The 27854-nt window shown below is 54.3% G+C and overlaps 2 protein-coding genes across 3 annotated transcripts; both read right to left on the minus strand.

The window, feature by feature from the left end:
* Nucleotides 1–26774, minus strand: LOC130016604 (torsin-1A-interacting protein 2-like). Of its 2 annotated transcripts, none has more exons than XM_056107313.1 (7): nucleotides 26667–26774; nucleotides 19738–19836; nucleotides 11273–11436; nucleotides 6254–6736; nucleotides 5143–5460; nucleotides 4031–4117; nucleotides 1–2092 (listed from the first exon to the last, which is right to left on the minus strand). In XM_056107313.1, the coding sequence occupies exons 3-7, from the start codon at nucleotides 11307–11309 to the stop codon at nucleotides 1329–1331; spliced, it is 1689 nt and encodes a 562-aa protein (XP_055963288.1). In that variant the 5' UTR covers nucleotides 11310–11436; nucleotides 19738–19836; nucleotides 26667–26774; the 3' UTR covers nucleotides 1–1328. The 2 variants fall into 2 exon arrangements, with proteins under 2 accessions (XP_055963288.1, XP_055963287.1); XM_056107312.1 differs by having other exon boundaries at nucleotides 4016–4117.
* Nucleotides 18871–19613, minus strand: LOC130016608 (torsin-1A-interacting protein 2). Its single transcript, XM_056107316.1, has one exon. The coding sequence runs from the start codon at nucleotides 19392–19394 to the stop codon at nucleotides 18999–19001; it is 396 nt and encodes a 131-aa protein (XP_055963291.1). The 5' UTR covers nucleotides 19395–19613; the 3' UTR covers nucleotides 18871–18998.
* Nucleotides 26775–27854: the final 1080 nt, after the last annotated feature.

Here is a 27854-nt window from a genome sequence, read left to right on the forward strand (position 1 = left end):
TACATTCAGACGAGATTTTAATGATCTGAAAAAAAATTTAAATACAATATAAAGTTTGGCTCTAAAAATAATCACCTTGTTCCTACGTAAATATTCTGCTTTTTTATTTTTATTTTTTAAATGACTTGGAAGTAGCAGCAGAAATACTGAAACATCGTTGCTTGGAATTACACTGAACCCTGGAGGTTTACAGAAGCGAAAACATTTTTTTAAAAAATTGGCGCTTTGAAATTTTTCTGAATCATACTGAAATGGAAAACCACATTGAATCAAACAGAGAAATTAGAAATCTTTGTTTCGACTTTGATCTGAGTTGATCGGAGCGGGCAGGAGCTGGGGTCAGCTCAAGGATGTCTCAAGGCACCTCTGGTACTAGGAGTCAACACGCTGGTATTGGGGGTCCCTGGTACTGCCAGGGGTCATTCCTGAGCACAGAGAAAGGAGCAGCCCCAGAACACTGCCAGGAGCGGCCCCCAAGCAGAACAAAATTAGTGCATCTATACAATAATCCTACATTATTTTATCTTTTTTGCTTTTGGGGTCCCACCCGGTGATGCTCAGGGCTGACTCCTGGCTCGGCACTCAGGAATCACTCCTGGTGGGGCTCGGGGGACCCTATGGGGACCTGGGGATCGAACCCGGGTTGGCCGCATGCCAGGCAAACGCCCTCCCCACTGTGCTCTCACCCTGGTCCTCCAATTTGTATTTCCTGATGGCGGTTTTGGGGGTGAAGTTTTTGGAAGACCACGTACCGCAGCACCCCCCAAAGAACAGAAGAAGATTCCTTGCAGATAAGCAGCTTTTCCAACTTAGCTCATTAACGGAATACAATCACAGTCCCTAGGGAGATTGCAGTGAAACACTGCGTTTCCTATTTCCTCATCATTCAAAAGTGCAAATCAACACCCGATTCCTTCCAGCCTGCAGGTTATCCAGGTGCCTTCTGAAAAACCACCTAGCATGCGCGAGAGCCTTTCCTCCCTCAAAATCAGCCTTGGCGTTGATGACAGGCCTGTGACAGCTCTGCCCACTGTCCCCCTCAGCCCCTAAGGCAAGGAGGGTGCGCTCTGTGCGATTACAGCCTCCCGGGGCTACGCCGGCTTTTGCTGACGTGAGTTCGGGGAAACTGCAAGGAAGGGTGGAGGTGCTCGGGGAAACTGCAAGGAAGGGTAGAGGCGCTCGGGGAAACTGCAAGGAAGGGTGGAGGTGCTCCCTGAACACCGGCGAGGAAAACGATCAGCTTTGAACTCGGTTCAGGGGCATCCTTCCCGTGCTTTCTCCCGCTGTCCCCCGAGTCTTAGGCTCCTGGGTGCCCCCCCCACGGGGGCCTAGCTGAGGGTCACGGGGCAGCCGTGCTCCTCAATGCCCGCCACGGGCTGGACGGGCAGCACCAGGTGGGAGATGCGACTCCAGAGGCCGCTCAGCTTGTCCGCGTCCATGCGGTCGTGGGAGCTGGGGGCGCCGGCGTCGGTGAAACGGGCCCAGAGCAGGTCCCGCACCTTCTCCTCCGTCTCCCGGGGGCCCAGGCTGGCCACCAAGCTCTCCTCGTCCAGCAGGACGGTGAGCACCAGCGCCACGTCCTTGAAGGCCGCGTGCTCGTGGTCGCAGTACTTGTAGAAGATGAGGGTGGCGCCGGCGGGCAGGGACTCGAACCGGTGGACCACGGCCGCCTTCTGGCCGCCCTCGAAGCCCCGGCTGAGCTCCAGGTCCACCCACAGCTTCACTGTGTCGCTGTCCTGCGCCCCGCGGGCTGCGCCGTCCAGGCGGATGGATGCTACCTTCTGGGCGGCCGTGTAGGCGTCGGCCACTTGGTGGCCCAGACAGCGGAGGGTCTCACGGCCGTCGCGGGCGGCGGCCAGCAGGATGGTGGCGGGCTCCGTGGGCCTGGAGGCGTTGAGGTGTTTCTGGAGGAACTTGCGGCCTCTCTGCCACAGGTAGGGGCTCTGGCCCGGGTACTTCTCCGGCAAGCGGCTGAACTGCATCAGGAAGGCGTCCAGGGCTGGTTTCCTCTCGGCCTGCTGGGCCGAAGACGAATAGAAGCTACTGAGAGGAAAGAAGACGACCAGAGCCACCATGGAGAGAAAGACGACGCCTGGTAGAGGGGATGAAAGACACAATTAGGGGCTGGAGCGACAGCATGGCAGGTAGGGTGTTCTTTGCCTCGCATGCGGCCTACCCGGGTTCGATTCCCGGCATCCCATATGGCCCCCCAGCACTGCCAGGAGTAATTGCTGAGTGCGGAGCCAGGAGTGACCCCTGTGCATCGCTGGGTGTGACCCAAAAAGCAAAATAAATAAATAAAAGACCCAATTAGGGACTGGAGCCATAACACAGTGGGGAGGGCGCTGGCCTTGCACGCAGCCGACCCGGGTTCGAGCCCCCGCATCCCATAGGGTCCCCCGAGCACCACCAGGAGTGATTCCTGAGTGCAGAGCCAGGAGGAACCCCTGAGCATCACTGGGTGGGACCCAAAAAGCAAAAAATTTAAAAATTTAAAAAAGACAGAGGGGCTGGAGCAATAGCACTGCGGGTAGGGCGTTTGCCTTGCATGCGGCCGACCCGGGTTCAATTCTCAGCATCCCATAGGGTCCCCTGAGCACCGCCAGGGGTAATTCCTGAGTGCAGAGCCAGGAGGAACCCCTGTGCATCGCCGGGTGTGACCCAAAAAGCAAAAATAAATAAATAAATAAATAAAATAAAAAAGAAAGAAAGAAAGAAAAAGGTTTATAAAAGAAAGATACAATTAGGGACTGGAGCGATGGCACATTAGGGAAGGCAGTGGCCTTGCACAAGGCCAATCCGGGTTCGATCCCTGGCATCCCATATGTGACCCAAAAAGACACAGTTAGGAACTGGACTGATAGCACAGCAGGGAGGGTGCTGGCCTTGCATGCAGCTGACCTGGGTTTGATTCCCAGCATCCCATAGGGTCCCCCGAGCACCGCCAGGAGTGATTCCTGAGCACAGAGCAAGGAGTCAGCCCTGAGTACTGCCAGGTGTGGCTACAACAAAATGTGAACTGTTATGGAGATGCTGACTATCAGTGATGACAAAGATATTCACACCTGTGGGGCTGGAGCGATAGCACAGCGGATAGGGCGTTTGCCTTGCATGTGGCCAACCCGGGTTCGATTCCCGGCATCCCATAGGGTCTCCTGAGCCACTGCCAGGAGTAATTCCTGAGTGCATGAGCCAGGAGTAACCCCTGTGCATTGCCAGGCAGGTCTGACCCAAAAAGAAAAAAAAAATATTCACGCCTCCTCCTCTGGTGCTTTGGGGAAAGTCTTCCTCTCCTTGTCTACCAAGGTGAGAAGGGCCATTTTTGCCTAAAGAGCAAAGCATTAAAAAAAAAAGAAAGAAAAAAAGGCCATTGGAACAGTCAAAACTGAAAAGGCAATATTTGGGTATTTTTTTCTGATTTATTAAAAGTCCTCCCTCTTTGGAATTCTCATTTTCACTCAGGATAGCCAAATATTAGCATCCCCATAAGAACAATGCCTAAATCTCAACTATTCCATTTCTAATTGGACTTTTTGTTTTTTAAATGATATGAAGGGGCTGGAGTGATAGCACAGCGGGTAGGGCACTTGCCTTGCACCCGGCCAACCCGGGTTCGATTCCCAGCATCCCATATGGTCCCCTGAGCACCACCAGGAGTAATTCCTGAGTGCAGAGCCAGGAGTAACCCCTGTGCATTGCCAGGTGTGACCCAAAAACAAAACAAAAAAATGATATGAATACCAAGTCAAAAATACTTAAGTCAGGGCCAGAGTGATAGCACAGTGGGGAGGGAATTTGCCTTGCACGTGGCTGACTAGGGTTCGAGCCCCAGCATCCCATAGAGTCCCCCAAGCACCGGCAGGAGTGAGCCCTGAGTGCAGAGCTGGGAGTCAGCCCTGAGCACTGACGGGTGTGACCCCGAAACCAACAAAAACCAAAGCTAGTCTACTCGCTCTGTTCTCTGTGGGCTTCTGAGCGTAAATCCACATGGTAGGAAAACCCTTCTGGTTCTCACCCCAGCTCAAAATACCCTTGGGACTGCTCTTCCTCACAGTGTCCTGGCCGGATTCTCTCTTTTCTTCCAGTCGCTGTGGCTCTTGGCGCTGACCTTCAGCTTCTGGTGGGGATAAAAATCAAACAGATTGTTATATTTAGATGTGAGAACGTGTCTGTCTCTCATTGGAGGTCTTCCCTGCACTGGAGAATTTTCTCTGATAGAACTGTGAGGCGGGGCTTGAGCGATAGCACAGCGGGGAGGGCATTTACCTTGCAGCGTCAGAGTTAAGAAAGTCGAATTCTCTAGCCAGAATCTGGAAAAAACCTGAGTGCCCGAGAACAGATGACTGGTTAAAGAAACTTTGGTACATCCACACAATGGAGTACTATGCAGCTGTTAGAAAAGATGAAGTCATGAAATTTACATACAAGTGGTACTACATGAAAAGTATCGTATTAAGTGAAATGACTCAGAAAGAAAGGGATAGACATAGAAAGATTGCATTCATCTGGGGAACATAAAGTAACAAAATAGGAGACTAACACCCAAGAGTGGCCGAGATTAGTACCAGGAATTTTATTCCATAACTTGGAGGCCAGACGCACACTCTAGGGGAAAAGGCAGCTCAGATAGAGAAGGGAGCACCAAGTAAAGGGTGTTGGGAGGATCCTCCCAGGATGGGAGAAGCACGCTGAAAGTAGACTATAGACTGAAGAGGATTGCCACTCAATGCCTCTTTTGCAAACCACAACACCCAAAAGGAGAGAGAGAACAGAAGGGAATGCCCTGCCACAGAGGCAGGGTGGGATGGGGGGATGGGGGGTGGGAGGGATACTGGGACCCGTGGTGGTGGGAAATGGGCACCGGTGGAGGGATGGGTATTTGATCACTGTATAATTGAAACCCAAGCACAAAAATTTGTAAGTCTACAACTGTACCTCATGGTGTCTCACTAATAGAAATTTTTAAAAATAATAATAAAATAAAAGAAACAGATACGATAAAAAAAAAAGAAAGAAAGAAAGAAAGAAAGAAAGTCGAATTCTCAAATCTCTGCGACCCTGGGGAGGCCCAAGGGCCTTCACACTCCTCTCCCTGGCCTGACATTCTTCTCAGCCAGTTGGCATTCTGGAACATTCTCTCACCTGATATCGGTGGCAGCCGCCGATGCCTCACTGTCTCCCAGGACTCCTGGGCAGCGGGCACTTCTGTGGGGGAGTCCCCTACTTGCTTGGGGGCTGTCTCGGCCCTGCCGACCTCTTCAGAGGGAAAGGCCTGGGGGTCTTCCAGCCTCTCGGCCCGGCCTGCCTCGTCATGGAGAGGACGGGGAGCCTCCCCAGGCTTGGACAGCTCCGGGCCCAGATTTTTTGAGGTGCTTCGAGGTTCGCGATCCTTTGGGGATTCTGCATCGTTGATTCCGGCCGGACCTTCTGACCGGTTCTCTGGGTCTACACTCTCGGAGTCTATATAGAGAGAAAAATCACCCTTGGAAAAGCTGAACCCAGATTGGTCTATTTTTTTTGGGGGGGGGGTGTTACACCTGGCCCTGCATTCAGGAATCACTCCTGGCAGTGCTCAGGGGAACCATATGGGATGCTGGAAATCGAACCCGGGTCGGCCGTGTGCAAGGCAAATGCCCTCTCCGCTGTGCTATCTCTCCAGCCCCCGATTGGTGTATTTTTAAAGGGCTTCCGACTGCTAGTAATTCCGTGTATTTTTGGGGCATCCAAGGTCCCCAAATATTATTTTTCTTGACTACCCCGCAGGTGGGCAGGAGCGATAGCACAGCGGGTAGGACGTTTGCCTTGCACGCAGCCGACCCGGGTTCGATTCCCTGCATCCCATAGGGTCCCCGAGCACCGCTAGAGGTTAATTCCTGAGCGCAGAGCCAGGAGTAACCCCTGAGCATTGCCGGGTGTGACCCAAAAAGCAAAATAAATAAATAAATAAATAAAAGATGATGATGATAAAATTCTGGGAGAGCTGCCCGCTCCCCACAGCCTTTTATAGAGTCCAGCAGTGGGCCAGGGGAGGGTGTTTGTCTTGCCTGTGGCTGACCTGGGTTCGATCCCCGGCATCCCATAGGGTCCCCTGAGCACTGCCAGGAGCTGGGTGTGACCCAAAAAGAAAATAAAAAAAGGAAGTCGAGTTCTCAAATCTCTGCGACTCGGGAGAGGCCCAACGGCCTTCATGCTCCGCCTCTCCCCGGCCTGACTTTCTTCTCAGCCATTCTGGCATTCTGGAACATTCTCTCACCTGATACCGGTGGCAGCCGCCGTTGCCTCACTGTCTCCCAGGACTCCTGGGCGGCGGGCACTTCTGCGGGGGGGTCCCCTGCTTGCTTCGGGGATGTTTCACAGCTGCTCTCTGAGGGGCCCTCAGCCCAGCCGACCTCTTCACGGAGACAGGCCTGGGGGTCTTCCAGCCCCTCGACCCGGCCTGCCTCGTCATGGAGAGGACGGGGAGCCTCCCCCTGCCTGGACAGCTCCGGGCCCAGATTTTCTAAGGTGCTTCGAGGTTCGCCATCCTTTGGGGATTCTGCATCGTTGGTTCCGGTCGGACCTTCTGACCCGATCTCTGGATCTACACTCGCGGGGCCTATTTCCTCCACTTCCACGTGGCCCAGGTGGGGATCAGAGTTGGGGTCCCCCAGCTGAGCTGCTTCCCCGGTGCTGGCGGGGGCTGGGGCCTCCTGGGCCATTGGGCGGGTCGCTGACTCTTTCTCCAAATCCTCGGAGTCTACGGAGAGAAAAATCACCGTTGGAAAAGCTGAACCCAGGGACTGGAGCAATAGCACAGCGGGGAGGGCGTTTGCCTTGCACGCAGCCGACCCAGGTTCGATTCCCAGCATCCTATATGGTCCCCCGAGCACCACCAGGAGTATTTCCTGAGTGCATGAACTCCTGTGCATCGCCGGGTGTGACCCAAAAAGAAAAAAAAAATGATGAACCCAGATTGGTGGTATTTTTTGTTTTGTTCTGTTTCGGTTTTTTGCTTTTTGGTCACACCTGGCGATGTTCAAGGTTTACTCCTGGTTATGTGGCTCTGCGCTCAGGAATCATGCCTGGTGGTGCTTGGGGGACCCTATGGGATGCCGGGGATTGAACTTCGGTCGACTACATGCAAGGCAAACGCGCTCCCCGCTGTACAATGGCTCTGACCCAGATCGGTGTAGTTTTAAAGGTCTTCTGACTGGTAGTAAATCGTGTATTTGGGGGGGCATATCTTGACTACCCCTACAGGTGATTTTAAAAATCTTAACCCTTTGGGCTGGAGCGATAGCACAGCAGGGAGGACGTTGGCCTGGCACGTGGCTGACCCGGGTTCGATTCCCGGCATCTCATAGGGTCCCCCGAGCACCGCCAGGAGTAATTCCCGAGTGCAGAGCCAGGAATCAGCCCTGAGCATCACCGGGTGGGACCAAAAAAGCCAACCATCCCCCGCAAGATATCCCCAAACAATTCCCATTTCTTTTATTGATACAGCTAAGAAATAACACAGCTGACACTGTGTTGGAAATCAACTTTTCCTTGTGTGAAATATATCTTCGTTTCTTATTTTTTGGTTTTGGGCCACAAACTGGCAATGCTCGGGGCTGACACCTGGCTCTGTGCTTAGGGCTCACTCCTGGCGGGGCTTGAGGGATCCTATGGGATGCCAGAGCTCAAACCTGGATCAGCTGTGAGCAAGGCAAGCGCCCTCGCTGCTGTGCTACCTCTCCAGGCCCCTAGGTCTGGTTTTTTTTTTTTTTTTTTGCTTTTTTTGAGGCTGGAGTGATAGCACAGCGGTAGGGCGTTTGCCTTGCACGCAGCCAACATGGCCGACCCGAGTTCGATTCCTCCGCCCCTCTCGGAGCTACCGAGAGTATCTCGCCCACACGGCAGGGCCTGGCAAGCTCCCCGTGACGTATTCGATATGCCAGACACAGTAACAACAAAGTCTCCAATGGAGACGTTACTGGGCCCGCGCGAGCAAATCGATGATCAACGGGAGGGCCTTTACTTTACTTTTTTTGGGTCACACCCAGCGATGCACAGGGGTTACTCCTGGCTCTGTGCTCAGGAATCACCCTTGGCAGTGCTCAGGGGACCATATGGGATGCTGGGAATCGAACCTGGGTTGGCCGCGTGCAAGGCAAATGCCCTCCCCGCTGTGCTATCGCTCCAGCGCGTTTTTTTTTTTAATTAATCTTTTTCTTTTTGGTATTTTGGGGTCATAGCCGGTGATACGCAGGGGTTCCTCCTGGCTCTTCACTCAGGAATCACTCCTGGCGATGCTTGGGGGACCCTATGGGATGCCGGGGATCGAACCCGGGTCAGCCGTGTGCAAGGCCAACACCCTCCCTGCTGTGCTATCCCTCTGGCCCCTAGGTCTGGTTTTGAACAAACCAATGGATATAAAGATATTGATGAGGTAAATCTGAAAAATATACATGCCAGATAGTTGATACTAAGGAATGACTCACATCTTTACATATGCTTAAGGTACTGTGTTGTATACATGTGTGTTTGTATATAATATATATGTATATATTTGTTGTTTGGTTTTTGGACCACTCCTGGCAGTGTGGGCTTCCCCCTCGTCCTGTGCTTGTGGGTCACTCCTGGCTCTACTTGGACAACTTTCATTCTATGCTATTTTTACGTTACTTTTGCTGGAATTCTCCCAAGCGTGCTCAGGAGTCCCCTCGTAGTGGTCCATGCCAGGGTTCAAGGACGTGGTGCTGCCAGGCGATGTGGTGGCCTGGATCACATAGCCACCAAGAATATAGCAGGGCCCCAGGGTGCACCAGGCGATGCTCAGGGCCGTATGAGACAGCGCTGAGTAGACCGATGCGCAGGGCCGACTCAGTTCGCCCTGGACTATCTTTCCAGCCCTGGTTGTGTTTGTTCTGTTTTAGGGCCACACCTGGTGATGCTCAGGCCTGAGTCCTGGCTCAGCCTCAGGGATCACTCCTAGCAGGGCCTGGAGCACAATAAGGGGTGCCGGGGATCGAACCTGGGTCGGCAACATGCAAGGCAAATGCCAGAAGGTGAGAGGATGAAGGAGCCGCCATCGGTTTCAGATGCAGTTCCCCTCCCCCGCACCATTATCTTTAAGAGACGTCCAGGAGAGGCTAGAGATGCATCTCAGTGCAGAGACAGGGCCTGCAGTTGGACAGTCCTGGGTTGGATCCCCAAAACTGCCTGTCTCCAAGCACCCCAGGACTAAATGGTGGCTTCAGACACTGCCCAGTATGTGCTCCCCACAACCGAGAGAGAGAGAGAGAGAGAGAGAGAGAGAGAGAGAGAGAGATAACTCAACTAAAAAATTTACAAATTGGGGGCCGGAGCGATAGCACAGCGGGAGGGCATTTGCCTTGCACATGACCGACCCAGCGTCCCATAGGGTCTCCCGAGCACCACCAGGAGTAAACTCTGAGCATCACTAGGTGGGGTCCAAATAAAAAGAAAAAAGAATTTACAAACTGGTGAAGGGATAGGTGTTGGAACATTATATGTCTGAAACCCAATCACAAACAGCTTTGTAACTATGAAAAAAAAAGAATAATTGAACTTAGAAAGAAATACAGAATTTACAAATAGACTGATAGATCAGATCTGCATTTCTGGGCTGAGGCCAACAGGAAAATCAGCATTCTGGAGGGACAGGCAAGGCAGGTTCTAAGCACTCAGGATTTTGTTGTATTGTTTTACTTTGGTGCATTTAAAAGACATCCTAGGGGCTGGAGCGATAGCAAAAAGCAAAACAAAAACAAAAACAAAAAATCCTAAAGTATGTATGTTACATAATAGATACATATAGGTGTACTGGTTTGGGAGTCACACAAGGCTGGTTTTGGGGGCTGCTCCCACAAGTGCTCAGGAAACAGTTAGGGACAGAACCCGGGCCTTCTGCAAGACATAGTTTTTTGGGTTTTTTTGTTTTGTTTTGTTTGGTTTGGTCATACCCGGCGATGCTCAGGGGTTCCTCCTGACTCTACACTCAGGAATTACTCCTGGCGGTGCTTAGAGGACCCTATGGGATGTCGGGGATCGAACCCAGGTCAGCCGTGTGCAAGGCAAACGTCATACATGCTGTAGTATCTCTCTGGCCCATAAATGATATTTTATTTTATTTTTATTTATTTATTTATTTATTTTGCTTTTTGGGTCACACCCGGCAATGCACAGGGTTACTCCTGGCTCTGCACACAGGAATTACCCCTGGTGGTGCTCAGGGGACCCTATGGGATGCTGGGAATTGAACCCGGGTTGGCCGCGTGCAAGTCAAACGCCCTACCCGCTGTGCTATTGCTCCAGCTCCCATAAACGGTATTTTAAATATTTATTTGTTGGGGTACTGGGAAAGAAACCCAGGGCCTCAGGTGAGGAAGGAGAGGGCTTTATTGCTAAGTCATATCCTCACGATGAAGAATTTATTATTATTTGTGGCACGGGGTGGGGGGAGGGCACACCCCGTTATGCTCAGGACTGACTCCTGGCTCTGCACTCAGGGATCACTCCTGGTGGTGCTTGGGAGAACCTCTGGCATGCCGGGGATCGAACCCGGGTCAGCTGTGTGCAAGGCCAGCACTTTCCTCGCTGTCCAATCTCTCCAGCCCCGGGATGAACAATTTAAATTTCATCTCTCCTGTCATTAGAAGATCCTCTCTAAGTATATAGCACGTCTCTTTTACTGGCATAAAAAAAAAGTAACTAAACTGTGTTTCCTGCCCAAGTTTGAAAGATGCACTGTAGAGTTACAAGCTAAAGGTTCCTACATCAAAGTCTGGAAGGATTTCTTTTTTTTTTTTGGATCACACTCAGTGATGCTTAGGGGTCTACTCCTGGCTCTGCACTCAGGAATCACTCCTGGTGGTGCTTGGGGGACCCTATGGGATGCTGGGAATTGGACCCAGGTTGGCCATGTGCAAGGCAAACGCCCTCCCACTGTGCTATTGCTCCGGCCTCCAGGATTCCATTTCTTTATGACTAGGGCTGGCACTGCATAAGATGTGGCAAGTATGAAGAAGTAAAATAGAGCCAATGGAAGCGGTTAGTTTTTTACCATATTTCACCAAGTAACCGTCAACCATCTGGGTGTCTGTTTTCAGTAATACCTGCAATAGTATTATTATAATTTTTTTTTGCAATATTATTTTTTAAGCTTCACGGAATGGGTGCACCCCACTTTTGGGGGCAAAATAATTTGGCATCAAATCGGTGGCAGTCACGCAGTGAAATACGGTATCTCCCAGCCTCGGGTGCAAAGCTGGTGGCAGGCTGGTCTTACCCTCCGGGTGTCCCCTAAGTCCTTCTCTGCCGGCCATGGCTGTGGGCTGCTAGCTCTTCGGGCTGCTCTGAGTTTAGTGCTCGCTTAGATCTTGCTGTCTTCAGGGCCCCTGTCCCAATATAGTCATGCTCCCCGCGGACCCAGCGCCAAGATGCTAACGGTGGCTGGAATGAAAGGGAGAAACGTGAAATGACTTTCCGTTCTCGGCACCAGGCGGGAAGTGCCCCGTTTCCGCTTCGTCGGTGATGCCAGCCAGCTGAACCCCTCTGACGCTGGACTAAAGAGAAAACCCAAAACCGGTCCTTGGGCTTCAGCGGGGGAGCCTGTTCCACATCCGAGAGAGAGCGTGACCTTGACACAGGTGCTGTGACCTGCCCCCTCTCCCCAGGTGCCAGGGTGAGGGATGGAGAGAACCCCAGAGCCCCCAAGGATAGGAATAAGTGCGATTCTCAGCGGAAATGGAAGCTGTACCCAGGTCATCACCCCCGTTTCTGCCCTCACTTTTTGTTGGTTTGTTTTATGGGTCCCACCTGGTGATGCTCAGGGCTGACTCCTGGCTCTGCACTCAGGAATCACTCTTGGAGGTGCTCGGGGGACCCTAGGGGATGCTGGGGATCGAACCCGGGTCGGTCACGTGCAACGCAAATGCCCGCCCTGCTGGACTAAAATTTCGTTGTAGAAGACAAAGGTTACCGTCTCTAGACACGCTCTTTTTATAAAAGCACCAGCAATTTATAAATAATATTTTTTTTCGGGAGGTCAGAGAGCATGCGGAGGGTCTAAGACTTGCCTTGCATGCAGGCAACCCAGGTTCGATCCCCGACATCCCATAGGGTTGCTGAGCACTGCCAGGAGAGATTCCTGAGTGCAGAGTCAGGTGTAAACCCTGAGCATTGCTGGGTGTGGCCCCCAAACAGAAAATAAAATTCCTTAAAAAGAATTAAGACGAGGGGCTGGAGCGATAGCACAGCGGGGAGGGCGTTTGCCTTGCATGCAGCCAGTTTGAGTTCGATCCCCGGCATCCCCTAGGGTCCCCCAAGCACTGCCAGGAGCGATTCCTGAGTGCCGAGCCAGGAGTCAGCCCTGAGCATCGCCGGGTGCGACCCAGAAAGAAAAATTAAATTTGGTTTTATAATTCAATCTTATTTGGGGGAAGAGTCAAAATAACAGTCACCCAAAGCTACTAAACCGTGTCTGGGAAAATGATGAAGTGGGCGGCGAGGATTGGATAGAACCAGCCAGGAAAGGGTTTTGTCAAGTGTTTGATGATCTGGTTGAGTGGCAATATCAGAGGTTCTGGAACTTTCTGTCCTGCGACCAGAGCGCTAGTACTGTGGGTAAGGCCACTGGACCGGGGTTTAAAACCACAAAAATCCCCCAAACACATCTGGCCTTCTGCCCGTTTGCAGGAAATCACAGGCCTGAGAGGACACTGTGCATTCAGGTGATGGGGGGCTCACAGAGCCCTGGGCAGAGGGAGCTGCTCTCGCTTTGGGACAATTGCTGCCTCTGGCGGGAACTGCCTTGAGGGCTGCAAACTGGTTTAAGCAGGAAGTCTTCTTGTGTGAGGATGGGGACCTCACTTCATTCTAAAGGGGGCTGGGGAGGGTACAATTCCCGGAGACACTGTCCTCCCATTGTTCACAGATTTGCTTAAGTCTCCACTTTGAGACTTGTTACTGTGTTTGGCATTAACGAATACGTCATGGGTAGCTTGCCAGGCTTTGCCATGCGAGCGAGATACTTTCGGTAGCTTGCCTGGCTCTCCGAGAGGGGCGGAGGAATCGAACCCGGCTCGGCCAGGTTGGCTGTGTGCAAGGCAAACGCCCTACCGCTGTACTACTGCTCCATCCCGGAGACACAAAACACAAAGTAAAAGGGACACCAATTGGTCCTATGCCTCAGGTCACTCAGGGTTGGATTTCCAGAACTTTCTGTTCTATCTCCTCCCACTGGGTGATACCCTGGTGCGTTTCACGCTCTGGGACGCTGATAGAACTGGAGTCCCACAGCATGGTCACTGCTTCCAGGAAACAGAACCCCAAGCTCTGTAGGGGGTGGGGGTGGGGGGGTGCGGTGCAGGGAGGGGGGAGTGAGGGAGCCAGGCTATCTGTGCCCTGGGCACTGAGCTGTGATGTTCAGAAACTTTGGCCTTTTAAAAATTATTACACTGCATTCTTTGCACACAAGGAAAAAGGGGTTTCGTTCTTTTAGGCCACACCCGGCGATGCTCAGGGTTTACCCCTGGCTCTGCACTCAGCTCCTGGCAGTGCTCGGGGGACCCTATGGGATGCTGGGGATCGAACCCGGGTCGGCTGCGTGCAAGACAAACACCATCCCCGCTGTGTTATCGCTCTGCATAGAAAAAGACTTAAAATGAACATGAGGGCTTAAAGGATGGGCCGATGTCATCAACCCTAAGGGCCCGGGGTTCGGGCATGTGGTGGGTGCCGGAAGTCTTGGGGTCCCTAATTTCCACCAGGGGTGCTCGCAGTGAGCCCCGGCAGAGGAACCAAGCAACACTGCATCCGTGGACTGAGGCTGACCTGCCCCAACCCAACTGGCTCAAGAATAGCCCCTGAGCACTGCTTAAGGAGTCTTCCAACCCAGCCCCCACCACCTCCAACCCATAAAGATCTGTGACGTGAAAATAGACTCTTCACCTTCCGTTTGGCGCTTGCCCTGTACAGAGGGGTTGGGGGGAGGGGGAAATAGCAGAACGGGGCAGGTGGCAGGTGGGGACTCACCTTGACGCATAGAAGCTTCGAGAAAGAACAGGTGTGTGCTCGAGGGCCTTACACCTGGGCACACAGGCCAGCGCTGCTTGCTGACTTGGGGCATTTTGTTGGGTGGGCAGTGGACACACTCACTTGCAGCCCAGTGCCCAGTCCAGTCCTGGCAGCGTTTAGGAGACCCCCATGTGGTGTCTGCACCCCTGTACTCCCTCCTTTATTTTTTTTTGCTTTTTGGGTCCCACCCGGTGATACTCAGGGCTGACTCCTGGCTCTGCACTCAGGAATCACTCCTGGCGGTGCTTGGTGGACCCTATGGGATGCCAGAGATCGAACCCAGGTCGACCGCGTGCAAGGTAACGCCCTCCCCGTTGTACTGTCGCTCTGGCCCTCGCTCCTGCTCTTGGGATCAAGGCTCGAGAGTCTTAATTTCTGAAAATGGTCCTAAGTCGGCTTCTACCAAAACACCAGGCTTGCCCTGAATTTTGGTCCAAGGTCTTTGTCGACCACCATCTCCCCTCCATATGGACAAAAACGAGGCTTGTTGAGTCCCAACCTTCACTGCATCCTCACCCTGACAGTTCTGAAGTCTCCAGAGACCAGGAAGAGCCGGACATGAACCCCGGCAGGGAGGCAAGGAGCAAGAAGGGCTGGAATCTGCCCTCAGATGCCAATTCAAGAACCAGCCTGAAGGTCAGGGGCCTCAGCTGGGACAAGGCCCTGCCGAGTCCCTTGATGATTTGTTTGTCACTGCATGGTGGGCCAGATGCAACTATTATGACCAGTGCACGGTCGTCAGACCCAACCGACGCTTTGTCTGCTTAAAAGCGTCCCACACTTATTATTTTGTGCCCGACGTCATCTTTTAGGTTCCTGAGAGCAAAGGGGGTTGCTCTGGTGGCCCTCAAAGCACCGTCCCGCTGGGGAGACGCAAGGAAACAGACGCAGCTGTGAGCCTTTATTAAGCGCCTTGTTTTGTGCTGGGACCACACCTTGGCGATGCTCAGGAGTTACTCCTTGCTCTGTGCTCAGGGATCACTCCTGGCAGTGCTCTGCGTACCATATGGGACGCTGGAGTTCGAGTCGGGGTGGGTTGTGTGCAAAGGAAGTACCCTCCCCTCCAGTCCATAACCCTCAGTCTTAGGGAGGCGCCTGGTCCTTCCCACCATATACATGAGGAAAAGTGGGTGCAGAGAGAGGGTGAGAATCTTGCCCAGGAATACACCAGGGCACCAGGCGTTAGGATTTGAACTCTGCCGGCTGTGTGCCCTGCAGACTTGGAACCAAGATGCCACACAGCTGATAGCAAACCTATTTTGGAGCGCCGAGTCTGGGTTTTTGCTTTGTTTTGGGGTGCCCCTGGAGATACTCAGGCTCTGCGCTCAGGAATTACTCCTGGCGGTACTCCGGGATACGGGATGCCTGGGATCGAACTCAGGTCAGCAGCTGTGCTAGTGCTGTGCCTCCGAGTCTGAGCTTGACGCGAGTCTCCAGACATCTGGGCTGGGTGGCTCCTCCCAGGGCACCCACTGGCCTCCCAACGTTACAGATTTCCGTGCTGTCGACACGCCCCTTTTCCTAAGCGAGACTGAAGTCATTCATCACGTCGGGCCACTTAGGCTAACACCGACTCCAAAGGCCCAGCCGAGGGGCACTGTGCTTTCGGGGAAGGTTTGGCTCTCCCTGACAAACCTCGAATCCTTCTCAGACACTCCCTGGCCTGTAGCTCTGACCTGTGCTGTGTCGCCCTGCACCTAACTTTCAGTGTTACCAAGCCGGAGGCAAGTTGGGGCACCCCAGTGTCACTGGATAGAGGTCCAGATAACAGAGCCAGTCTGTCTCCCTCTGCAGTGCATGGGTCGCAACTGCATCCCCGGGTTCTAGGGACCCCAAGGTCTAAAGACGGACAAAACGGGGCAGGTGGGACCCCGTGGAACTGTGGGTTGCGGTGCCAAGAAACGGTTTTCCTTCTGGGCCTGCCAGGTGAGGTCCCGTGGGCCTTTTCCTTCTCAGCCAGCCCGGCATGATTTCATCTGTTCTCGCTCCCTCCGGAGAGAAACAGCAAAGTCCTCTGAGGAACGGCCCCGCCGACAGGCCGCTGAACGAGAAGCCCTTCCGGTCTAGTCTCCCAAAGCAGTGTGTCCCCACGGGCCCAACAGCCGCCCACCCTCCAGACCTCCAGATCACTCGTGGTGAGGATTAAGAACAAGCCTTGGGGCCTTGAAGCTGGTTATTTGTACCGAGGACGACAGGGTGGGTTGGGGTAACCCAGTCCCGCTGGCTGCCTGTGCTCCTACGGTCCAGGGCTGGGCGGAGGAGCGCATCCTTGATCCGTGGGATGAACACGATGTGACTGCTGGGTGCTGGCCGACAGCAGGCAAGGAGTTAACCCACCTGAAGGCAAAGCGGCCCCTCTACTCCCATCTCCTGCCTTTTTGAGGTGCTGGAATCAAACACAGGAGTGTAATGCAGAAGTCTTACCTCGACAGCTCCCAAGTACCTTCCTACAAGTAACATGAAAAACGAGTGGGTTTTATTCCTTTATTTGGCCCAGAGGTCACGTCCATCGTTCATCTATGTTGGGGCCACATCTGGCGGTACTCAGGGCTGGCTCCTGGCTCTGTGCTCAGGCATCACTCCTGGCGGGGCTCAGCGGGCCAATGTGGGGTGCCGGGGATTGAACCCGGGTTGGCTGTGTTCCAGGCCAACGCCCTCCCCGTGGGCTCAGGATGATTTAAATGGGAACACTGAACAGAACTGTCTGGGAGGAGCATTAGAACTAGAATTCATTAGTCCTGAATATTGGAATAAACGAGAGAAAGGCAAGTTATCTGGAAACAGCGGCACAAGCGAAGTCTGACGTCAATAGCAAGGCCTGGTCATTGTCACCACCTGTACCTTTCTGTCCTATAACCAGACTTTGGGGTTCTCAAGCTAGAGTCTCTATATGACTTTTTTTCTTTCTGGGTCCCACCCGGCGATGCTCAGAGTTCCTGGCTCCACACTCAGGAATCACTCCTGGCGGTGCTCAGGGGACCTTATGGGATGCTGGGGATTGAACCTGGGCCGGCCACATGCAAGGAAAATGTCCTCCACGCTGTGCTATCACTCTGGCCCTTGAGATTCGAAACGAGAATCATCTACGGGACTATTTATAGAATGCAGATTCCTGGGTCCCCAGCGCAACCTTATGAAACAAGCCCCAAAGCATCAACCTTTCTAGAGAGCCAGGCATATGCACTGTTCGCCAAGCCCTGCCAGGGAAACACCAAAGCTCTCCTTCACTCAAAGGAGCGATGAGAGGCTGGTCTGGGGGGGATCAGAACCCCCCTCTCCTCTAGGGGGTGACGGCTCTGAGGCTTCTGCAGGTGCTGACGCCGTGGAATCCCCACGCCGCACCACCAATGGGCGTTTTCCCCCACTTGTCTGACAACGGACGCAGTGCATTGCTGGGCGCTCGCGAGAACACTGAGGGGTCTTAGGCAAGTCTGCAGTGCACACCGTTTATTGAGCAATTACAACAGCGTGAGACACGGGGTGGGCGCAGGGGAACAAGCGGCCGAGGGGCCACAGCACGGGGCAGGCGTGGACGGGTGACACACCGGCCAGTGGCTCCCCGCGCCTCACCTCTGCCAGGTCACCCAGCATCCTCCCTGCACCGGACTTTCTAACAAGACGCTGGAAGCAATCGGAGGCGTGCTTGGGGGTCTTCCACCCCGCTCCCAGCGCGGGCCAAGGACGGCGTCGAAAGAAAAGCCCCCTGCCCTCCACTTTGAGCTTTTTGCATGGAAGAACTGCAGAGAAAGCCATAAGCCACACGGGGGTCAGCAGGGAAACTGGATCCCGGGAGGAAGGGGGGGAAGGGCAGAAAGATCTGGGGCTTTGATAACAACTTGGGACTGAAAACCGGCCAGTGAGCTGCCAACACTTCCTGCTTCTCAGGCCTGCGTCTCCTTCCGGGATTCTCAGAAACGGGGGACAGGCTGGGTTTTGGGGAAGGCGTTAGTCGCCCCCTAGAGCTGCATCTTACATGCAGAGCCCAGCACGGGGACCCGCTGAGGTTCTCAGGGAAGCTGTTGGCTCCGGGAGTCCCAGAAGTCGGGTTGGCAGCCATCCTGCGGGTTCTGGTGGCACCTCTGGGGTGCCAACGGACAAAATGCCGATTCTCGGACGGGGACCAGTTCGCAAGAATGTCACGGCCACACTGAGAATGGGCCAGAGCCGATGAGATTAAACGTTACAGGGGGGAAAATTATACATACATTAATATACGTATCATTATCACTAATGTATAAAGGAAGGAGAATTTTTTCTTTTTTATTTTTTTTGGTTTTTGGGTCACACCCAGCAATGCTCAGGAGTTATTCCTGGGTGCTTCTGGGGACCCTCTGGGATGCCGGGGATGGAAACCAGGTTGGCCACACACCAGGCAAACCCCCTTCTTTCTGTACTATCGCTCCAGCCCCAAAGGGAGAATTTCTAACAGTGTTATTATTTGGGGACTTAAGAGTTTGGGCCACACCGGGCAGAGCTTGGGGGGTCCTATGCGCTGCCGGGGACCAACCCGGGGTTGGTCACGTGCCAGGCAAGGGTTTTAATCCCCGTCCGATTTCTCTGGCCCCACAAAGTCATCTGTTTGCTGGAATAACCTAGAAGCCAGCTATTATAAGGATGCTTCCCCATCAGAGTCAGGGGCCAGAGAGACCGTTGTCAAGACGAAGCACCCGGGAGGGGACTCTGCTGGGACCGCCTTGCCAGTGTGCCAATCGGGTTGCGGGGCTTTTTAGGCAGGCAAACGCTTAACGGTTCTGGGGGGGGGGGGGGTGGGTGGGGCGCAGCCCGGCTGGGATCCGCTCATCCGAGCCGAGCTGTGCCACCCACATGGGGACAGTCCCCGCACGTGCGCGGACAGGCCTTCCTCCCGCCAGGAACCGTCTCCCCAGCTGCCCCCAGCCCCGAGACGGCTCCGGGGCCGGGACCGGTCGCGCACAGACTCATTTGCTCTGGCCCAACTTTTTGTTCAAGGTTTTGTCCGTCCTGGTCAAGACCAGCTGCAGCGCGGGGTTGAGCCCGGCCAGCCTGGAGTCGTGGATGCGTTTCCGCACCAGGGGGGGCCCCAGCAGGAAGGGGTGGCAGGCCTTCTCAAAGGTCCACCTGGTGAGGTTCTGGGGCGCCCATTCCAGGGGGAAGGACCACGGGAGGACCAGGCTGCGGTTGGCGGGGTTGTCGGGGTAGCACTCGGGGCAGTAGTCGGCCCGGTTAATGCGGTCGAGGAAGACCTGGTAACACTCGTTCTCCACCAGCTCCGTCTGGTACAGCCAGTGGCCCAGCTCGAGGCTCGGGAACCACTGCTGGCCGCAGTCGGGGCAGTGGGAGTTATCGGAGAACATCGGGCCGGCGGGGGCGCGCGCGCACACACACACAGAGAGCGACAAGGCAGTGGGGACCGTGACAGAGCGACTCGGAGGGGCCCGCGGCAGGGCGGGCCTTAGCGACGCCCCAGTCCCGACATGACTCTGCTGCGGTCCCTCTGCCTCGGATCTTCACGACCCCCGCGGGGCCGCGTCTCACTCAGTGGCCGCTCAAGTCTCTGCCACCGCCTACAGCCCCGCGGCGCAGGACACGGGCCCTCTCAGGCTACGTGACGCCCGGGGTCTGGTGGCAGCAGCCGGTGGCGCCTTCTGGGTGTCCTGCGCTGGCGCTGGCGCGCTTGGCCGCTGTTAATGCACGTACCCAAGTCCCAAGGCCTCCGGTGGTTCTTCTAGACGGACGTTCGCTCGGGACCCGGATGCGGTGGCAGCTGGTGGCGGCGGGCGGGAAGGCAGCGGACACCTGCGGACGACAAGGCTTCAGACACGGCACCGTTTCCTTTCTGTTTTGGGGTCACAGCCGGTGATGCTCGGGGGTCACTCCTAGCGGTGCTCAGGGGACCACATGTGAGGCCGGGGATCGAACCTGGGTCGGCCGCATGCAAGGCAAATGCCCTCCCTGCTGTGCTACCTCTCTGGCTCCACAGCTTTTCTTCTTTTGGGGGTAGATTTTGGGGCTCCCCCCAGCTGTGCTCAGGGCCTACTTCTGTCTCTGAGGCCAGGGGGCCCGGACGGAGTGGCAGGAATTGAACCTGACGCTGCGTGCCAGGCCAGGGCCCACCCCTACGGCACTGTGGGCTGGTCTGTCGGGGTTTATTCTTACGCTTCTTCGGGAACTACAAAAGGCTTCACTTTAGATGCATAAACATCAATTTTTATAAAATTCGCTTTTTAAGTGAGGGGGGAAGATTTCTCTTGTTCTGCTTCTTTGCACCACAGAAATAACAAGATGCGTAAGATGCCGTTTTTTTTGGTTTGGCTTGGATTTTCTTTGGCGGTGCTCAGGGGACCCTGTGGGATGCCGGGAATCGAACCCGGGTTAGCCAGGTGCAAGGTAACCGACCAGCTGTACTACTGCTCTGGCCATAAGTGAATAGTCTAAGTGAATAATGTTAACAGCTAAGCCCAGCCCCTGACCTCTCATCCCCTCAAGCAAAAAAAAAAAAATTTAAAGCATCTTCCCTTTACAGAATAAGCCGAGGGGCTGAGTGCATGCCCAGTGAGTCCGGCACCCAATGGTCCCCAAAGCACCCCGAGGACTCGCCCCGCTTAGCATGGGCATGGCCAGGGAAATTCCTGGGGACAGAGGCCAGGCTGGTTTGTGCAGGGGTGCTGTTCCTTCACAGGGAGCCGGGGAGGGGTGCAAAAAACTCGCCCTCCAAGGGGGCCACTGCCCGGAGCCATGCCTGGCCAGGTCAGTTGATGAACCTGCACCCCCCCAGCAGCGAGGGGCTGAGTGCCCCTTTGTTTTTTTTCTTTTTGGGTCACACTCAGCGATGCTCAGGGGTTATTCCTGGCGGTGCTTGGGGGACCATATGGGATGCCGGGGATTGAACCTAGGTCGGCCGCGTGCCAGGCAAACGCCCTCCCCGCTGTGCTATCACTCCGGCCCCGAGTGCCCCTTTGAACCCTAACTCTCTCCACCTCCCGGCTACTGCTCAGGGCTCTGGAGAGGCTGCAGCCACCCACAGTCTGAGCTCACGGGGTGATTTATTACTCAGGCAGGGCCAGCCAAGTGGGGGTGCATCCAAGCCTGGACGCCAACACCCGGGTGGCCCGGAGGGAGCCGGGCGACTCAGGCTTGGCTGGGGCACAGAGATGCTTAAAGGCCCTTTCACAAACCGCCTGCAAAGCAGTTTCGATTCTGTGTGAGTGAACTGGGGGGGGGGGCGGGGGGGGGGGATCAGAGCTATTTCCCACTTCCGGGTGGCCTGGATGCCTTGGAATTTCATCGATCTCTCCTTCACGAAAGCTACGCGCCCCCCGCCGGTGCTCAGTGCTCATCCCTCCTGGGCAAGGGGGAGTACAGGGTGCAAGGCCTCCCCACTGTTATCTGTCGGGCCCCAGATCGCAGTTTCTAAAAGGAAGAAGCTGCAACCTGTCTCTCTAGCCCTGGGTCGGGCTTCTCAGGGGCTCCAGTTACAGATAACACGCAGTATGCTGATGTCAAAGCAAAGGAGCTTAATTTTGGGTGATCAGAGGTCAAACAGGCAATGCTGAGCCTTAAGAGAAATTCTGGGTGATTTTGTGATGAAGTTTTTGGTGATCTGAGGCAAATATACAATTATGAGAAATGCTGCAAAAATAACAACAACAACAAAACCCAAATCACCATTATTCTAATGACGAGGAAACAATGATTTAAATGACTGTGAAGACCATCATCACATATACTCTAAGGCCCAAAGCTAAGCATTAGGGGCACAGAGAAGAACTGGATTGGTCTTCTTCGGGAAATTCAGACCGAGACTGTGTATTTCAGGGCAAGGACTTATGATGAATATTAAAAAGAGATCACAGGAAATTCGGGAAGGTCCAAAAATTAAGGGGGAGGGGGCCGAAGTGATGGGACAGAGGGCAGGCGTTCACTTGCACGTGGCAGACCCCGGTTCGATTCCCGGCATCCCGTCTGGTCCCCCAGCACCACCAGGAGTGATTCCTGAGTGCAGAGAGTAATTGCCAGCGGTTAGCAAACAAATACTATTTCCTTCCCTGGAGTGTTCTATCCTTCAAAATTCTGGGTTCTGATCAGTATCTTTGGCCAGTTTCATACCGGGTAGGAATCTTAAGGGTTTTCTGTCACAGCAACTAGTTCTGAAGGGAGATGATGGGAAATTAAGTGTAACCACAGAGTCCCTCTTCTTTCTGAGCTCACCTCACCCAAAATAAATCTTTGGGAAAATAAGTCTAAAAATACGTACTCCTGGGGACGACCCGGATTTGATCCCGGCATCCCATAGAGTCCCTCAAGTACTGCCAGGAGATTCCTGAGTGCCGAGCTGAAGTAATCCCCAAGCGCTGTCGGGTGTGGACTCCTCCCCAAAATAAAACAAAAAAATGAAAAAATGAAAACTAAGCACCGGGGGTGGGGAAGAGTCTCCAGTCTGTTTTGTGAGGAACTACTTTTAAATTGGCCACCCTGAATGCCAGGGGGAGAAGGCAGGCGCTTCTCTTCTGCACAATTGTACATCACGGACAGATGCCCGCGTGCACACGCTGTCCCCACCAAGGGACAGATAAACCCGGGGGGAAGCAGACCGAGGCAGGAACAGCTGCAGGGTCCTCGGGCTGGAACTGTGGGCACAGGTGATGTCGGGCTTGGCTGGCAGCCCACAGCGAGAACAAGAGCCGAGAGATTTATGGGCGTATTTCAGGCCACCTTGCTTCCACGTCCCAAGTCCAAAGTGCACACTCCACCAAGTTTCGATTTAGCCTTGGGGCCACACCCAGTGATGCTCCTGGCTCTGTGCTCAGGAATCACTCCTGAGCGCCCTCCCCGCTGGACTGTCCCTGCGTCCCTAGCTGCAGATTTTCTTTTTGCTTTTGGGGGCCAACCCCAGCGATGCTCAGGGGTTCCTCCTGGCGCATGCACTTAAGAACCACTCCTGGCGGTGCTCGGGGGACCCTAGGGGATGCCGGGAATCGAACCCGGGTCGGCCACGTGCCAGGCCAGCGCCCTCCCCGCTGTGCTATGGCTCTAGTCCTCCTAGTTTCAGATTAAAACAAAACCCAGCAAGCTATTCTTGATGGTCGACAGACAGCGGCCAAGAGCGCGTTCTCCCCAAGCCCGAGTAATCCGTGAGCAGCCCAGACCCCTGGTCTTCGGGCTTGAAAACTGGACTTCTAGCTCGCACCCGCTGTCAGATCCCCAGTTTTATTGGCGCCCCAAGTTCCCGTGCATTGGAAACCGTCTCACAAAACTTGAACCCGAAAGGCCCCGCCCTGGTTCCTTCTGGGAGTTGCAGTTTAGGGACTGGACATCTCGAGTCCTTCCGGTACGACAAAAGGCACTTCCTCCAGGCTACTATTATTTTCATAATTTGATTTTTTTCTCTTTCTTTGGCAGGGGGGCGCAGTGAAACCCAGGTCTTGTCCATGCAAGACATGCGCCCTGCCACCTCTGGCCTTGGTTTTAGGGACAAAAATAACACCCCAGAGGGGGGCGGGCACTGGGGGTTTCAGAGCTGGTGCCCCGCGGTCTTACAAAGTACAGATAGCGCAGGAAAGGCTGCCCGACGGCCGGCAGGGCTTGGAAGTTTCTGGAATGGGGAAGCCAGAATGGCGCACTGTGGCATTCAAAGTGGACCTGGGGCGAGGCTGCAGAGAGCACAGCAGCTAAGTGCTTACTTTGCGTGCAGCCGACCTGGGTTCAATTCCCGCTACCCCCCTCAACCCCCCAGGAGTGAGTCCTAAGCGTAGAGTCAGAAGTCAGCCCTGAGCGTCGCCGGGTGTGGCCCCCCTCCCCCAACAAACCAAAGCAACACAAAAGTCAATTTGCAATGAGCCTAGCACATCACGTCTTTTTACATGCCGTCTGCCAAGGGTTCAACCCAGAGATCAAAACGACCTGATGTGTTGAGGTAGTGGAAGCGAAGGGGTTAATTCCCCCCCTTTCTAGTGAAAGGGGAAGGAGCCCAATTAAGTCATTAGCTTCCCTTTATGGAGCCCCTGGACTCTGCCTTTAGAAACTCCAATTAGGGACTGGAGCATAGCGGGTAGGGCATTTGCCTTGCACGCGGCCAACCCAGGTTCGATTCCCAGCACCCCTTAGGGTCCCCTGAGGGCAGAGCCAGGAGTAACCCCTGTGCATCGCTGGGCGTGACCCAAAAAAAAAACAAAAACAAAAAAACCTCCAATTAACTCCATGAAGCTCCGTTTCAGAGGCGACCGGGCAACCTGAGTCAGAGGCCAGAAAAATCCAATTTGGCTCTAGTCCCGAAATCGCCGCTTTAAATCCAGGCACGGGGCTTTTCGCCTGCTTTCCTGTGTTGGGGTGGGGGCTGGGGGTAGCACCAGCCCCAGTTATGGCCCGTCACAAACAACATATACCGAGTGCTTCTTGGGGGACACGGCCTAACAAGTCGATACCAAGATACAGAAATATTGACAAGAATCTGGGGACGGAGACAGGGGATTTGATTGCAGGCAGCGTGTATGGTTCCCCATCAGCATCGGTGAGGCCAGAAAAAAATTTTTTTTCTTTTAACACAATTCAAATTCCAAATGCAAATAAATAAATAAATAATCAGCTTATCTCTTTTTTCCCCCTAAGCTTCTAGGGGAAAAAAAAGTTCATCTGTTTTTTTCTAAGCTTCTTAGAAAAAACAACCAACCAACAACAACAACACAGTTGATTTCTCTTGCTTTCTAAGCTTTAACCCGAGGAATCGAAAGGACAAGGTCCCTTTGAGTAAACTTTGCTTTTAGAAATTTCAAGTGCCTTTTCGGGGAAACTGTGGATTTTCCTGGAAGACCAAATCAACGCTAAGCTCTAGGCCGACAGCAATCCTATGCATGTCATATGAGGCGCGGGCCCCAGACCCCTCCAATCGTGGGCCAAGGTCCAGGGTTGCCGCTGGGCTGGCGGCGGACCTCCAGCTCGTTCCTGGAGAAGGAAAGTGAAATAGCGTTTCCATGAGTCACTCCCTGGCGAGATAAGCCAGCGGCGGGGATGGGAACCCCATGGACTCTGCATCACACTCGCGAACAGAAAACTACCACTGTCAGTTGCTCCCACCAGGTACACGAAAACCTTCCCAGCCTGTTTTGTCGGGGGTCGCTTGCAGAATCCTCCCAGCCCGTGTTCGGGGGCTCTGACTTGCAGAATCCACCAAAGCCTGTTTCCAGGGGCTCTAGCCTGGAGAATCTCCCTCCCCCCAAATAAACTCATTTTATTCGAATAAACTGGCCGGTTACAAACTAATTCAGGACTGGGCTGGGGTGTGTGTGTGTAGGGGGAATGAGTGTGTGTGTGTGTTATAAACTAATTCAGGACTGGGCCGAGGTGTGTGTGTGTGTGTGTAGGGAGAATGAGTGTGTGTGTGTGTGTGTTATAAACTAATTCAGGACTGGGCCGGAGTGTGTGTGTGTCTGTGTGTGTGTGTGTGTTATAAACGAATTCAGGACTGGGTCGGGGTGTGTGTGTGTGTGTGTGTGTGTGTGTGTAGGGGGAATGAGTGTGTGTGCATGTGTGTGTACGGGGAATGTGTGTGTGTTATAACTAATTCAGGGCTGGGCAGATGTGTGTGTGTGTGTGTGTGTGTGTAGGGGGAATGAGTGTGTGTGTGTGTGTGTGTGTGTGCGTGTTATAAATTAATTCAGGGCTGGGCCGGTGCGTGTGTGTTTGTGTGTGTGTGTGTAGGAGGAATGAGTGTGTGTTATAAACTAATTCAAGGCTGGGCCGGTTTGTGTGTTGTGTGTGTGTAGGAGGAATGTGTGTGTGTGTTGTGTGTGTATAGGAGGAATGTGTGTGTGTGTGTAGGGAGAATGTGTGTGTGTTGTGTTATAAACTAATTCAGGGCTGGGCCGGTGTGTGTGTGTGTGTTGTGTGTGTATAGGGGGAATGTGTGTGTGTGTAGGGAGAATGTGTGTGTGTGTTATAAACTAATTCAGGGCTGTGTGTGGAGGAGAGAGAGAGAGAGAGAGACAGAGAGAGTGTGAGTGTGAGTGTGAGTGTGTGTGTGTGTGTGTGTGTAGAGGGGTGAATCCAGGCCCAAGGGCCTGAAGTCTTTGCAAAAAAAAAAAAAATCAGAAGAAATCCTCCTGCTTTAAACCCATTTATTTTCAACCCACTCCAAAAGATGCGGGTTAAAAACGAAATAAATGAATGGAAAAAGACAAGCGGCCGCGCTGGATCCGACGCAGGGCGCCGGGGCAGGGGTGCGGCCGGGCCTCGGGCGGGCCTGCGCGTCGAGTCCAAGCGGGCCCGGCGGTTCCGACGGAGGGCAAGGCCCGGGGACCCTTCTGGAAAGGGGCCCGGAGACCCTTCTGGAAGGCGAAATTCGGGGAAACCGGCTCGGGCAGCTCGCGGATGCGCCGCGGAGGCCGAACGGGCATCGCGCTGCAAACCTTTGCCCCCGAGGGGGTCGCGGACCTGGGAAATGGCACCAGGCGAGGATGTTTGTAATTAAAAATTTTTTTTTAAATAATAAAAAAGCGAGGCGGGGTCGCCGCCCCGAGGCCCGGCCCGCCCTCGCCCTCCCGCAGCGTCTTTTCTTTCTTTTTATTTTTTAACCAAACGCGGCCTCGCGCTGGGCTGCGTCTCGGGGGGTCGCGGGGCGCCCCGGTACTCACAGAGGCCGGCGAGGGGTCCACGGCCCGGCTGGGGGGGGTCCGCGGGGTCCTGCGGCGGCGGCGGCGGCCGATCGCGGCGTCGCCCCGAGCCCGCCCACGTGACCGCCCCGCGGAGGGCGGGCGGCGCGCGGGGCATGCCGGGACAGGCCGCGCCAGGCCCCGCCCCTCCGGGCCTGCGCCACGCCCCTCCGCGCCTGCGCCGCGGGGAGGGCGCGGCGAGCATGCGCAGTGGGGCCTCAAAGCCCCGCCCGGCGGCCGGGCCCGGCGGGGACCTGCTTTGATGGACAGACGTCCCGCCTCCCGCTGCCTCTGGGACGTGCAAGTCCCGGAGAGCCCGGGAGGGGGCGTCCCCGGCGAGCAAGGGGACCAGGCTGCGGTCCTGGGCCAAGAGGAGGGGAAAATTAGCTTTTGTAGATTATTTTTTTGGGGGGTCACACCCGGCGATGCTCAGGGCTGAGTCCTGGCTCTGCACTCAGGGATCACTCCTGGCGGTGCTCAGGGGACCCTATGGGATGCTGGGAATCGAACCCGGGTCGGCCGCGTGCAAGGCCAACGCCCTAACCGCTGTGCTACCGCACCAGCCCCCCATCATGAAAAATTTTAAGTCAAAAAAATCCTAAATCATATCCAGACAACACGGGAAACACCTGTTTCTTTTCTTTTTTTTTCTTTTTTGCTTTTAGGGCCATACCCAGCGATGCAAAGGGGTTACTCCTGGCTCATGCATTAAGGAATTACTCCTGGCAGTGCTCAGGGGACCCTATGGGATGCTAGGAATCGAACCCGGGTCGGCATTGTGCAAGGCAAACGCCCTACCCGCTGTGCTATCGCTCCAGCCACAGGAAACACCTGTTTCTATAAAGTCCCTCCCTCTCCTCCCCCTTTCCCCCCTCCACCCAGTATACAAATTATTTGTTTTCTTTTGGGGCCACGTCATAGTGCTGAGGTCTTTTTCTTGGTTCTGCCCTCAGGGATCACTCCTGGGGGTCCTTGGGGACCATCTGGGCTATGGGGGATTGAACCCAGGTGGGTCGTGTGCTGGGGAAGGTCACTTCAGTCCCTATTTAGACTTTTAGCTAGCTCCCAAAAAGCGTGTAAAGCCAAAAAAGGGGCAAGAAGGGTTTTCCTTTTCTTTTTTTTTTCCTATCCATTCATCCACTGCTGTATTTTCAGCGCCTAGCATGGGAT

This window comes from Sorex fumeus, unplaced genomic scaffold, assembly GCF_029834395.1.
Source record: "Sorex fumeus unplaced genomic scaffold, SorFum_2.1 ptg000161l, whole genome shotgun sequence".
Taxonomy (NCBI): domain Eukaryota; kingdom Metazoa; phylum Chordata; class Mammalia; order Eulipotyphla; family Soricidae; genus Sorex; species Sorex fumeus.

Excerpts from the sequence above, each read along its gene's own strand:
- LOC130016604 (XM_056107312.1), bottom strand. The coding sequence starts at position 11,309 with ATGGCCGGCAGAGAAGGACTTAGGGGACACCCGGAGG. Across the intron at positions 5,461-6,253 it reads GCGGCTGCCACCGGTATCAG|ACTCCGAGAGTGTAGACCCA; the intron begins GTGAGAGAATGT and ends CTCTCTATATAG. Across the intron at positions 4,118-5,142 it reads GCGGCTGCCACCGATATCAG|AAGCTGAAGGTCAGCGCCAA; the intron begins GTGAGAGAATGT and ends TATCCCCACCAG.
- LOC130016608 (XM_056107316.1), bottom strand. The coding sequence starts at position 19,394 with ATGTTCTCCGATAACTCCCACTGCCCCGACTGCGGCCAGCAGTGGTTC.